We start from the raw sequence: 14,440 nt of genomic DNA on the forward strand, positions 1-14,440 counted from the left end.
GACATCACAATGCTATCTCCCCACAGCAAAAGGCCTCGGCTAAACAATGCCAGAGACGACTAGAAAGCGGTCCCCTTCTTCGTGCCTGTATTGTTTCCCCTCATTAGCTTATCGCCGGTTCGCTACTGTGTGTCACCATGGCTGCAGCGGTAAATAGCATGAGGGGTGGGGGAAGGGAAGAGGCAGGAGTGAATGGAGCAATGCTATCAGGCACAGCCACGTCTCTGGGGCCAATTAAAGATTCAAGAGCTACGCACCTGTCTGGGTTGCACCTAGACAACACTAGAGTCCCTGGTAGGTAGGCCCAAAACTCCAACACCAAGGCCAGAACACTAGCCTATAGCCCTCAGACTCCACCTCTTCAGCTTATTCCTATAGGTTTATGGCAGAGGTGAGTGATCTGTGCCGCATGTTGAAGTGAACAGAACAGTCCCATTGGACAGCCTTGATGAGGCCTTAGGTGGCAGCTGGCTATCTGGTCCCTATCATATTTTATTCCTTTACAACCAACAGGAGGCTCCCATTGCTTATCTATTGGTTAGGCTATAGGCTCAAACATTACACTGTTGTCTCTCTATGTTCTGCCAGCATGCTATTCATATACAGTGCATCCGGAAGGTCTCAGGCCCCTTGACTTCGTTTGCATTTTGTTACGTTACAGCCTTATTCTAAAATGCATTAAATCGTTTTCCCCCTCATCAATCTACACACAATACCCCATAATGACAAAGCAAAAATCGTTTTTTCGACATTTCTGCACATGTAGTAACTATGAAAACTGCAATAATACGTTTACATAAGTATTCAGACCCTTAACTCAGTACTTTGTTGAAGCACCTTTGGCAGCAATTACAGCTTCGAGTCTTCTTGGGTATGACGTTACAAGCTTGGCACACCTGTATTTGGGGAGTTTCTCTCATTCTTCTCTGCAGATCCTCTCAAGCTCTGTCAGGTTGGATGCGGAGCGTTGCTGCACAGCTATTTTCAGGTCTCTCCAGAGATGCTCGATCGGGTTCACATCCCTGACTAAGGCCCTTCTCCCCCAATGTCTCTGTTTTTGACGGGTGGCCAGCTCTATGAAGAGTCTTGGTGGTTCCAAACCTCTTCCATTTAAGAATAATGGAGGCCACTGTGTTCTTGGGGACCTTCAATGCTGCAGACATTTTTTTGGTACTCTTCCCCAGATGTGTGCCTCGACACAGTCCTGTTTCGGAGCTCCACAGACAATTCCTTCTATGGCTTGGATTATGCTCTGACATGCACTGTCAACTGTGGGACCTTATATAGACAGGTGTGTGCCTTTACAAATCATGCCCAATAAATTGAATTGACCACAGGTGGACTCCAATCAAGTAACGTCTGAAGGATTATTAATGGAAATAGGATTCACCGGAGCTCAATTTCGAGTCTCATAACAAAAGGTCTGAATACTTATGTAAATAAGGTATTTCTGTTTATATATATATTTTTAAAATAAATTTGCAACCAATTTCTAAAAACCTGTTTCCACTTTGACAAAATGTTGTTTATGCTATCTCCCACCCTATTGCCTCAACCCCATCTCCCACCCTCTCCTCAACCCTAACCACTGAACTGATGTTGACAGACAGCAGTTCTTTGATTGAATATCCACCCTGCATGGGCACTCAGTGTTGCTAATGCCTTGGCATGTGTCCATGACAATCGTAAGGCCATATGGCTCCATGTTCTCTCTGCGGCACGGCTCCTGTAGTGCAACAGTGATTAGCACCGACATTCAATAACATTACACACACACGCACACCTCTCTCACAACAAACACCACACACATGTCCACACACACACACACACACACACACACACACACACACACACACACACACACACACACACACACACACACACACACACACACACACACACACACACACACACACACACACACACACACACACACACACACACACACACACACACACACACACACACAAATTAGATTCTACACGACAAAACCAATGCACGATTATCATGACAAATCAAGCGATGAGCAGGGGACGTCCTATATGTGACAACATTATTATTAATCCAGGACAATCGATCATTTGCCCCTGAGGACAATTCTGCAAAAAAGGCAGCAAATGTCATATTTGGCCATGGTTGAGTGCATTCCTTTAGGAAGTATTCCATCATGTGATTTGAACTGAAGGTGACTAGTTTACTCAACAGTTGCCAAAAAAGCAAGTGTCAGATTCCCTGGCAACATCTGTGATCTTTTGAAAATCCCTTGTTAGCCCGCAAGTGTTGACAAAAGACAAATCACTGAATCAAAACATTGCATCAGAGCCTGAGTCTCTGTAAAAAAAAATATACCACTTTACAGTAGCTTTCATTAAAAAGTAATTAAAAATGTTTATAAATGGGTTAGGGTTATTGGCTTATTTGCCTTAATCGTTTAACCATGTTATTATTACGGAAAACTATGAGTTAAGGCAGATGATTATCTGCATGCAATGCCACAAAAATGCTCAACATGCTCATAAACTGTGAAAACGTAGTATTCTGTGGCAGTCCTGTTGACTTAGGAAATACCGAAGGCCCACAGTAGGCTAACAATTAAGAGAAAAAGATGGCTGCCATGTCTTAGTGTGCACTTAAAGTATATTCTCACGGCAATAGATTCTCACAAGTTTGAGAAAATACACTCGGCTCGACCTTTTACAGTAATCTTGCAAAATTGTCACATCTGCTCCAACTCCGGAGTTCGCTGGCAAGCCTTTTTTGAGAGTAACCTCCCTCCGAGCCGTCGAATGTAAAAAATAATTGTCTCGTGTAGCCAAATGCTCTTACAGTAAAAATCTTAATAGCGGAGCAATGTTTTTTTAACGGCTGAAATGTCTAGACATTTTACTTATATTTTTTGTGTTTTATTTGGCTTTCACCTTCAAATGCAGTAATAACCTGTTTGTGTGGACCTTGACAAAACAGCTGGCAAAAGTGCATTCAGGGAGTTTTCTGTCATAGAAACCCTTGGGTAAGCACTTTTTCGGGACACCTAAGTCTATCTAAACTGTAAAAACAATTTAACATTTCAATATTATATACTCTTTTATTTATTTATTTATTTATTTATTATTATCACTTTTTGGGATGGAAAAAATGTTTTCAGTGTAAACCTAAATGTCTAGAAAAGATAATGGACCTATATATTTTTCATTATATAATCTTTGAGAACTAACAATCACCTAAATAAAAACTAAACAGTCAGGGGTATTGCAAATTCCAAAAACAATTCATTTAACAGTATTGATTTTTATTTGAGCAAAAAAACAGCATTAGGCATTGCAAAATGCATAGAAGTGCAGGAAATGATTTTTAAAACTGCTAGATGTTCTCTCAACTCCATGGAACAATGTGTAGAATTGCAGAAAATGAACTTACATGTTTGCAGTTATCTCGGCTCCAATGAACAATTCTTAGAAATGCAGGAAAATTGGCTCTGAAATTCAAAATTCTGCCCCACCGATAGCACCCATTGCCACGCCCCCTGCCACGCCCACCAGCCCCCTTTTGATCCAAAAAAACCCTGGCATTCGAGTGACAACATTATAGCCCAATGAGTGAGACAACTCCTTAGACATTGAATTAGCTAATAGCTGATGTTTTCAGGCGCAAGTTGCTTAGCTATATCCCATTTACTGATTCTAACATGAATGATTTGCAATATAGGATAAAACGAAGCCTGGTGTGTTTTGGAGGTAATTATCTTAAATTGTAATATAATTGAGATGGCTGGTTTAGCTAGCTAGCAGCATTAATCAATTATGTGATGAATAGCCTACATTATTTGTTTAGCTTGCTACCGAGCTCTGTATAATACATATGATACTGTATGATAATGTTTATGCACTTCTGTATTTGAGAGCTGTAGAAATGTTTTTTTTTATATACTGTAAATAGACTTGGTGATAACTAGTGATGCACCTATATTACATTTTTGGCCGATTCCGATATCCAATATTTTCCTTGCAAAAAAAACTCTGATATCGATATTTAACATTTTAGCAGCCTTTTAAGCATTCTAGTACAGTTAAATAGTTAACACACACACATGGATGTAGCGGTCTAAGGCACTGCATCTCAGTGCTAGAGGCTTCACCACAGTCCCTGGTTCGAATCCAGGCTGTATCACATCCGGCCATGATTGGGATTCCCATAGTGAGTTGCACAATTGGCCCAGCGCCGACCGGGCCAAAATTGTAAATAAGAATTTGTTCTTAACTGACTTGCCTAGTTAAATAAAGGTTACACAGATACACACACACACCACACTGACCAAAAAGTACGTTTGTTGGCATTTACGTATGTCCCCATTACCAGTAAAACATAATCAAAACCAATTTCTTTCACTTACTTGCTGTGCTGTTTCATTGTTCATTTGTTCAGTCATTTCATTCTCAACCAGGATTTCTATGGAACGCAAGTGCTCGGCGCGTTTGACGCTGTGTGCACCTGTAAAAGTGCTGAAAACTACGGCCATCGTATAGCACGGCCCAAAATGACTTGAAAATATTGTGTACTACGTAGCTTGCAGTTATCAGTGTCTTTAGTAGCGTTGGCTGTAGCTAATGTCAACACAAAAATAAAACAAAATGACGAGACTGCCTCTGGTAACAAGTCTAGTGAATCTGAACGGGCCCTTATTGTCTAGGTAGTGTTAGTTGTTAGTGTTAAGTTGAGCCTTAGGGAAAAGTTTATAGTAGAGGTGGGAGTTAGGAGCAGGGAAAGTGTTAACACAAGGACAAATATTGGGTTGTGAAGTAATGCTCGGCACAGTGGTTAGGGTGATTGAGGTTGGGACTCCTATTTGGGTTCACTTTAAATGTTAGTAACCATCAAATCACAGTAAAAAAGTAAAATAATAATAACACTCAAACATCCCAAAATCCAGTCAGGATTACCTACATAAACCCTGTGTGTGGATTAGTGGTGTGAACGTTTAAACGTTAAAACATTTAAATGAAGTTGGGATCCTGTACGTTAAGAAAAATACCTTAATTAAAATCACAGTTCAGTTATCACAAAACAAATTATTTTCCGTGTTACAGCCGACAGGCTATAAAGGCCTGGGGAAGTTGTGTAATTCAAATAAAACCAGAGGAAGGGGTGAACTTTAGGCTCCTTGGTGAATTTGCAAGGCATGGCATGTAAGACAAGCCATTTCGAGATGCAAATGACCAAAACATGCCGCTCACTCCCTCATGCTGGCCTGCCTGCTCTGTGTCTTTGCTGATGATGCAAGCGTGTGTTCAGTCTTTGGTCTGTTGCGTGTAGAGAACCCTAGGCTATTCATGGCACAGATGTCATCAGGCCAGTCTTGAGTGTAGCCTTTTCTTCATTTTTGCCTCATATGAAATTACAAATGGCTACCCGTAGCCTGTATTTATTACGCTTTTAAGACATAATGGAATGTGGCCCTTTGAAAGCATCCTCCACAACTGCATGTTTGTTTGTCTACTGTACTACTGTAATTCTACTGTAATTCTACTGTCTGGAATTCTACTGGAATTCTACTGTCTGGAATTCTACTGTCTGGAATTCTACTGTCTGGAAATGTATGATTTTTTCTTATCGTTTTAACGGCAAAAAGATTTTTAAAAATTGGCAGTTTAAACATTAAGCAAAACTGTCAACTTGTCACAGCCCTAGTGTGGATAGTATACGGATAATGGCTAGTAAGTGGGTTAGCTTAGCGTTAGCATTGGCGCTCTTACTTTGGGCTGTGTCCCAACAGGAGACGGAGGGAGGGCAGGTCTCCCTTGGCAGCAGCATAGTGGACAGGCAGGGCCCCAGTGTCTGTGGACACCCCGGTGTCTGCTTCCCCGCTCTTCAGCAGCCAATCTGTGATCTCGTGATGGCTGAACCGGGAGGCGAGGTGGAGGACGGTGGCTCCGGAACTATCCCGGTCCTACGAAAGAGGAAAGACACAGGAAATATCAAAGTCAGGTTTCAAGACGTAATGCTGATTCATTTAAATGGTAACATCCTGCGTGGTCTTGAATCACAAAGATGACATTGATCATCAGTATGCTCTGCATTCAAGATATCTTTAAGGAGATGACTCAAGTGATTGAAAAATGAATATGAAACTTTCGTTGAAGACATATACACTGAGTGCACCTGCTCTTTCCATGACCAACTGACCAGGTGAATCCAGGTTAAAACTATGATCCCTTATTGTCACTTTTTAACTCCACTTCAAATCAGTGTAGATGAAGGGGAGACTGGTTAAAGAAGGATGAAGGATTTTTAAGCCTTAAGACAACTGAGACGTGGATTATGTATGTGTGCCATTCAGAGGGTGATTTAAGTGCCTTTGCACGGTATAGTCGTAGGTGCCAGGCGCACCTGTTTGAGTGTGTCAAGAACTGCAACGTTGCTGGGTTTTTCACACTCAACAATTTTCCGTGTGTATCAAGAATGGTCCGACACAAAAAAGACATCCATCCAACTTGACACAACTTTGGGAAGCATTGGAGTCAACGTGGGCCAGTATACCTGTGGAACGCTTTCGACACCTTGTAGAGTCCATGCCCTGACGAATTGAGGCTGTTCTGAGGGCAAAAGGGGGTGCAACACAATATTAGGAAGGTGTCCCTATTGTTTTGGACACTCAGTGTAGGGTAACCCTGATGAATACTTTAATAGATGTTAAGCTATTATCTGATTCAGGTATCAAGTGTTTGCACCAGAAACCACTTTCACAAAACAAGCGGTGTGTGTCAAGGATGCTCTGAAGCGATGTCAGTGACCCATTGACATTGTGTGGAAACCAACAAGGAGTACCCACTGTGTCAAACCTCATCTAGATTACATTACTAACAGGAAGAGAGACCATATATAAATGTCAGCCAATCACTGACACTCTTTGTGGTGGTTGTATGGTCAGACAGCCACTCAAGCCTAGCAGTGAATGGTGAACATACACTGAGTGTACAAAACATTAGGAACACGTTCCCCTTCAGAACAGAAAAAAAAGAATCCTTCTTTGACCTGTCTCCTCCCCTGCATCTACACTGATTGAAGTGGATTTAATGGAAAAAAAATGTTTTACATTTATTTAACTAGGCAAGTCAGTTAAGAACAAATTATTATTTACGATGACGGCCTACCACGGCCAAAACCCTAGCCCGGACGACGCTGGGCCAATTGGGACTCCCAATCACGGCCGGTTGTGATACAGCTTGGAATCAAACCATGCCTTTAGCACTGAGATGCAGTGCCTTAGACCGCTGCCCCACTCGGGAGCTCATTTAACAAGTGACATCAATAAGGAATCATAGCTTTCACCTGGTCAGTGTATGTCATGGAAAGAGCAGGTGTTCCTAATGCTTTGTACACTCAGTGTATGTGGCGGTAATGAAGGGAACACTTATTAGTCTACTTCTTTGACTAGCACTAATTTATTGAACAGAAAAATATTGAAAGGACAAAGTAGTACTAGTAGTAGTAGTAGTAGACATTCCATTGGTTTGGGGGGAGTAACCGCTCATTTAACCCCCTAATATGTTGTTGATCGGAATGGCCGATTAATTAGGGCCGATTTCAAGTTTTCATAACAATCGGAAATTGGTATTTTTGGACGCCGATTAAAAAAAGAAGGTTTTTAAGTACATCTTTATTTAACTAGGCAAGTCAGTTAAGAACACATTCTTATTTTCAATGACGGCCTAGGAACGGTGGGTTAACTGCCTTGTTCAGGGGCAGAACGACAGATTTTCACCTTGTCAGCTCTGGGATTCAATCTTGCAACCTTACAGTTAACTAGTCCAACACTCTAACCACCTGCCTCCCATTGCACTCCACGAGGAGCCTGCCTGTTACGCGAATACAGTAAGAAGCCGAGGTAAGTTGCTAGCTAGCATTAAACTTATCTTATAAAAAACAATGAATCAATCAATCATAATCACTAGTTAACTACACATGGTTGATGATATTACTAGTTTATCTAGTGTCCTGTTTTGAATATAATCGATGCAACGTTGGGGGATGATTTAACAAAAGCGCATTTGCGAAAAAAGCACAATCGTTGCACGACTGTACCTAACCATAAACACCCATGCCTTTCTTAAAATCAATACACAGAAGTATATATTTTTAAACCTGCATATTTAGCTTAAAGAAATTCAGGTTAGCAAGCAATATTAACCAGGTGAAATTGTGTCACTTCTCTTGCGTTCATTGCATCCAGAGTCAGGGTATAAGCAACAGTTTGGGCAGCCTGGCTCAATGCGAACTAATTTGCCAGAATTTTATGTAATTATGACAGAACATTGAAGGTTGTACAATGTAACAAGAATATTTAGATATAGGGATGCCACCCGTTAGATAAACTTTTTTCTAAATGATAGTTTCCGGATTCGACCATATTAATGACCAAAGGCTCGTATGAGCAAGGAACTCAAACATTAGCTTCTTTACATGGCACATATTGCACTTTTACTTCTCCAACACTTTGTTTTTGCATTATTTAAACCAAATTGAACATGTTTCATTACTTATTTGAGGCTAAATTGATTTTTATTTATGTATTATATTAAGTTAAAATAAGTGTTCATTCAGTATTGTTGTAATTGTCATTATTACAAATAAATAAATAAAAATCGGCCAATTAATTGGTATCAGCCTTTTTTTGGTCCTCCAGTAATCGGTATCGGTGTTGAAAAAAATCAAAATCGGTCGACCTCTAGTCATGAGGGTTTAGCTGAGCTTATTCAAGAGGTGATTTGCATAGCATTAGCAAGACTGATGGCATAAAGGTCATTTCAATGTTAAAGGACCCATGAGCACCAACATGTGAAGTTTAATAGGAGCGTGTCAAATGAAAGCTAAGAGTATTTAGATTTTTTTAACCATTTAACATCCTACAAATTAGGAATAAGCAAATGTTTTCTGGTCAAACAGATGGAAAAGGAATCTTAGAAAATATCTACCACAAAAAGTCTTAAAGGGTATTAGAAATACATCAAAACACAGTAATGTTGAAGTCCAAGATCCCTGCCAACTAATATCAACACTTCTATTTAGTTTGAGAAATGTTACTGCCCTCTGTAAGTTGAAGAAATATTGCTTGTGACTTAATTGCGTTAGCAAAAACCCACATAACTTTTAAGATATTTTCACATTTCTCCCTCTCATGAGGGAGGATAATGAAAGTTCACAGAAGTAACAAGTAAAGGTAGACCAATCAATGTTATTTGTGTTTTTACTGATATCAATTTGGTTTATTAATGAGTAAGTGATTAAAAATTGATATTCCTTTATAATTGACATCAGTAAAAACACTAACTAATTGATTGGTCTACCTTTACTTGTTACTTCTGTGAACTTTCATTATCCTCCCTCCTTCTCATGAGGGAGAAATGTGAAAATATCTTAAAAGTTATTTGGGTTTTTGCTCACAGAATTAAATCACAAGACAATGTTTCTTAAACGTACAGAAGGCAGTAACATAAATAGACTAAATACTAAATAGAAGTGTTGATATTAGTTCAATCCAATTTCCAGAAAAAAATCTGTAATGGAATTTGCTACAATGGGAAATTATAGCAGTCACAAACCACAGGTGGGTTCACAAGTTTGGGCAGCACAGCAGAGTAGAGTAGAGTAGAGTAAAGAAAAGTAGAGTAGAGTACAGTACAGTACAGCAGAGTACAGTACAGCAAAGGAAAGTAGAGTTCAGTATAGTACAGTACAATAATGTACTATACTAAACTCTACTCTACTGAGCTGTACTTTCATGTCCAAACTTGTGAAACATCGACATCTATGATTGGTTCAGATTTGGTCTGGTCTGGACCAACCAACTTGTTTGGAGGCAGAGCTCATTAAAATAATAGCCAGTGTGAAGAATAATACCCAAATATGCAAAGGAGGATATTGCCTATTTATACCTTTGTGTACCTATTTAGGATACATCACCATGAAGAGAATGGTATGCATAATTATGGATATGAATTTCTGTGTAGTACAGATCAGGGACGCATAATGAAATTCCGTTACTGGCTATAAATCCACTTCACTTAGTATAGTTCAATAACCAAAACAGATTTTTTCAAAGTCAATGTGTCATGTCATAGCTGACACTCCATTCTTTCTGCAGACATTATTGAATCTTAATTCGGAGCAAATGCCATTGCCCAGTATGTGTTGTAATAAAATGGTGTCACATGTTTTAAATCATTGCATGCCAACTATGAAGCCCCCCCCACCTCTCTCTCTCTCCCCCTCCCTCAGCCTCTCCCAGCCTCTTTCTCCCAGCCTCTCTCTCTTTCCCTCTCACTCAGCATCTCTTTCCCTCCTTATCCCCTACTTCCAGCCTCTCGCTCCCCCACTCCCAGCCTCTCGCACTCTCCCAGCCTCTCGTGCTCTCCCAGCCTCTTTCTCTCGTGCTCTCTCAGCCTCTTTCTCTCGTGCTCTCTCAGCCTCTTTCTCTCGTGCTCTCTCAGCCTCTTTCTCTCATGCTCTCCCAGCCTCTTTCTCTTGTTCCTTCTCAGCCTCTTTCTCTCGTGCTCTCCCAGTCTCTTTCTCTCGTGCACTCTCAGCCTCTTTCTCTCGTGCTCTCCCAGCCTCTTTCTCTCGTGCTCGCTAAGCCTCTGTCTCTCGTGCTCTCTCAGCCTCTTTCTCTCGTGCTCTCCCAGCCTCTTTCTCTCGTGCTCTCCCAACCTCTTTCTCTCGTGCTCTCCCAGCCTCTTTCTCTCGTGTCTCGTGCTCTCCCAGGCTCTTTCTCTCTTGCTCTCCCATCCTCTTTCTCTCGTGTCTCATGCTCTCCCAGCCTCTTTCTCTCGTGCTCTCCCAGCCACTCTCGCTTTCCCTCTCACTCTTTCCCAGCCTCTTTCTCTCGTGCTCCCAGCCTCTCTCTCTTTCCCTCTCTTTTTCTCTCCCAGCCTCTCTCATCCCCTCTCTCTCCCTCTCTCTCAGCCCCTGTCTCTCTCAGCCCCTGTCTCTTCCAACTCCTGACTCTCACTCCATCCCCCCAAGGGTGTTTTGCATCTGCACAGTTCTTCCAGTGAGTGTTTCTGTAAAATGTTCAAAAGTAGTATTTGTGCATTGAGTTGTGTGGTGTGGTAAACTTTGAAATCAATGGTGTTTGTTTGGCATACATGTAAAGTGAAAAATTGGTATCTCTGCATTACCATAACAAGTCTGTCATCCCTCCTTTCCATGTACCCTCTCTCTAAAGCCTGGGACATGTATGGGAGAACAGCCAGAGGAAAGAAGGATATAAATTCACTACTGGGTAAATCCATTTGAATTCAATCACTTTTTGACAGGACTCCTTTTGATTTGAGCGAAACCTTCCATACATATTTGCCCATTTCAGAAGTTTAGAAAGTAACTTTCAGCTCTTGAATAAAAGGTGGGTGTCATGTTTTGGCTGATAAATGTACTAAAATGGGAATACAATTGAAATGGTTGGAGGTCCACACATCAGAGAATGCTGACCAGAATGGGGATATCCATTGTTTTAAAGTATACTGTCAATCCTCCATAGGAAACCTATTGAAATCATAGAAAGATAGATCAACTCAGCAAAAAACAAAACGTCCTCTCACTGTCAACTGTGTTGCCTCCCTACCACTGAGGAAGTACAGCTCCCGCTCAGCCCAGTCAAAACTGTTCGCTGCTCTGGCCCCCCAATGGTGGAACAAACTCCCTCACGACACCAGGACAGCGGAGTCAATCACCACCTTCCGGAGACACCTGAAACCCCACCTCTTTAAGGAATACCTAGGATAGGATAAGTAATCCCTCTCACCCCCCCCCCCCTTTAAGATTTAGATGCACTATTGTAAAGTGACTGTTCCACTGGATGTCATAAGGTGAATGCACCAATTTGTAAGTCACTCTGGATAAGAGCGTCTGCTAAATGACTTAAATGTAAATGTAAATGTTGATTTTCAGCAAACTTAACATGTGTAAATATTTGTATGAACATAAGATTCCACAACTGAAACATAATCTGCACAAGTTCCACAGACATGTGACTAACAGAAATTGAATAATGTGTCCCTGAACGAAGGAGGGGGGTCAAAATCAAAAGTAACAGTCAATATCTGGTGTGGCCACCAGCTGCATTAAGTACTACAGTGCATCTCCTCCTCATGGACTGCACCAGATTTGCCAGTTCTTGCTGTGAGATGTTACCCCACTCTTTCACCAAGGCACCTGCAAGTTCCCGGACATTCCTGGGGGGAATGGCCCTAACCCTCACCCTCCGATCCAACAGGTCCCAGACGTGCTCAATGGGATTGAGATCCAGGCTCTGCGCTTGCCATGGCAGAACACTGACATTCTTGTCTTGCAGGAAATCACACACAGAACGAGCAGTATGGCTGGTGGCATTGTCATGCTGGAGGGTCATGTCAGGATGAGCCTACAGGAAGAGTACCACATGAGGGAGGAGGATGTCTTCCCTGTAACGCAAAGCATTGAGATTGCCTGCAATGACAACAAGCTCAGTACGATGATGCTGTCAAACACCGCCCCAGACCATGCCAGACCCTCCACCTCCAAATCGATCCCGTTCCAGAGTACAGGCCTTAGTGTAACGCTCATTCCTTCGACGATAAACTCGAATCCCACCATCACCCCTGGTGAGACAACACCACGACTCGTCAGTGAAGAAGAGCACTTTTGCCCGTCCTGTCTGGTCCAGCGACGGTGGGTTTGTGTCCATAGGTGACGTTGTTATCGGTGATGTCTGGTGAGGACCTGCCTTTACAACAGGCCTACAAGCCCTCAGTCCAGCCTCTCTCAGCCTATTGCGGACAGTCTGAGCACTGATGGAGGGATTGTGCGTTGCTGGTGTACCTCGGGCAGTTGTTGTTGCCATACTGTACACACCAGGTGTGCTGTTCAGATGTACCGATCCTGTGCTGGTGTTGTTACACATGGTCTGCCACTGCGAGGACGATCAGCTGTTCATCCTGTCTCCCTGTAGTGCAGTCTTAGGCATCTCACAGTACGGATTATGCAATTTATTGCCCTGGCCACATCTGCAGTCCTCATGCCTCCTTGCAGCATGCCTAAGACACATTCATGCAGATGAGCAGGGACCCTGGGCATCTTTCTTTTGGTGTTTTTCAGTCAGTAGAAAGGCCTCTTTTAGTGTCCTAAGTTTTCATAACTGTGACCTTAATTGCCTACCGTCTGTAAGCTGTTAGTGTCTTAACGACCGTTTCATAGGTGCATGTTCATGAATTGTTTATGGTTCATTGAACAAGCATGGGAAACAGTGTTTAAACCCTTTACAATGAAGATCTGTGAAGTTATTTGGATTTTTACGAATTATCTTTGAAAGACAGGGTCCTGAAAAAGGGCCGTTTCTTTTTTTGCTGTGTTTATTAGAATAGACATGATGATTTAAGTTGACATTCGACGTGAGTGTATCAGCGGTCATTTATGTGGTAGTATTTAGAAGTTTCAATTTCAATTTAATTGACATTTCAATCATGTACCTGTAACAGTATAATTTTAAACCGTCCCCTCGCCCATACCCGGGCGCGAACCAGGGATCTTCTGCACACATCGACAACAGTCACCCACGAAGCATCGTTACCCATCACTCCACAAAAGCCGCGGCCCTTGCAGAGCAAGGGGAACTACTACTTCAAGGTCTCAGAACAAGTGACGTAACCGATTGAAACGCTATTTAGCGCGCACTGCTAACTAAGCTAGCCGTTTCACATCCGTTACACTCACCCCTCTTTTGACCTTCCTCCTTTTTTTTCCCGCAGCAACCAGTAATCCGGGTCAACAGCATCAATGTAACAGAATAACTTTACGTCCGTCCCCTCGCCCATACCCGGGCGCGAACCAGGGACCCTCTGCACACATCGACAACAGTCACCCTCAAAGCATCATCACCCATTGCTCCACAAAAGCCGCGGCCCTTGCAGAGCAAGGGGAACTACTACTTCAAGGTCTCAGAGCAAGTGACGTAACTGATTGAAACGCTATTTAGCGCGCACCGCTAACTAAGCTAGCCGTTTCACATCCGTTACATACCAACACATTGCAGGGTTCTGAAGGGATAGGTCCATTCTATGAGTTCAATTTCTATGATTGAAATGACACCCACCCTATAGTTAAGAGAATGTGGTGTCTCAAGCCATGGAATGCACGACACAACCTCAGATGATGTTTAATAGAGTCTAAGCTACAACATATGCTTATGAATAAAACATTTACTTTGCACGTTAAAGGTTTCAAAAGGACCATTTTTTTTTTTTAAATCAAAGTAATAAAATAGTTTGACAACACTGTTTGTAAGCTTTTAAATTATATCAAACTCAACCATTTATATTTTCCAATGATGAAGAAATGGATGTCTCCTGGTATGGTGAGGTATGCAAAAGGGTCAATTTAGAGCACCTTTATCTACCGATCGATTCCCCATTGT

At 41.9% G+C, this 14,440-nt stretch overlaps 1 protein-coding gene across 1 annotated transcript in view; it reads right to left on the reverse strand.

Moving 5' to 3' along the window:
* Nucleotides 1-14,440, reverse strand: part of espn (espin) — a 107,935-nt gene that overhangs the window by 89,670 nt on the left and 3,825 nt on the right. Inside the window, 1 exon segment of the mRNA XM_046343563.1 lies at nucleotides 5,751-5,944. Coding sequence (XP_046199519.1) covers nucleotides 5,751-5,944 — 194 coding nt within the window.

Source organism: Oncorhynchus gorbuscha, linkage group LG03 (genome assembly GCF_021184085.1).
Source record: "Oncorhynchus gorbuscha isolate QuinsamMale2020 ecotype Even-year linkage group LG03, OgorEven_v1.0, whole genome shotgun sequence".
Classification (NCBI taxonomy): Eukaryota; Metazoa; Chordata; class Actinopteri; order Salmoniformes; family Salmonidae; genus Oncorhynchus; species Oncorhynchus gorbuscha.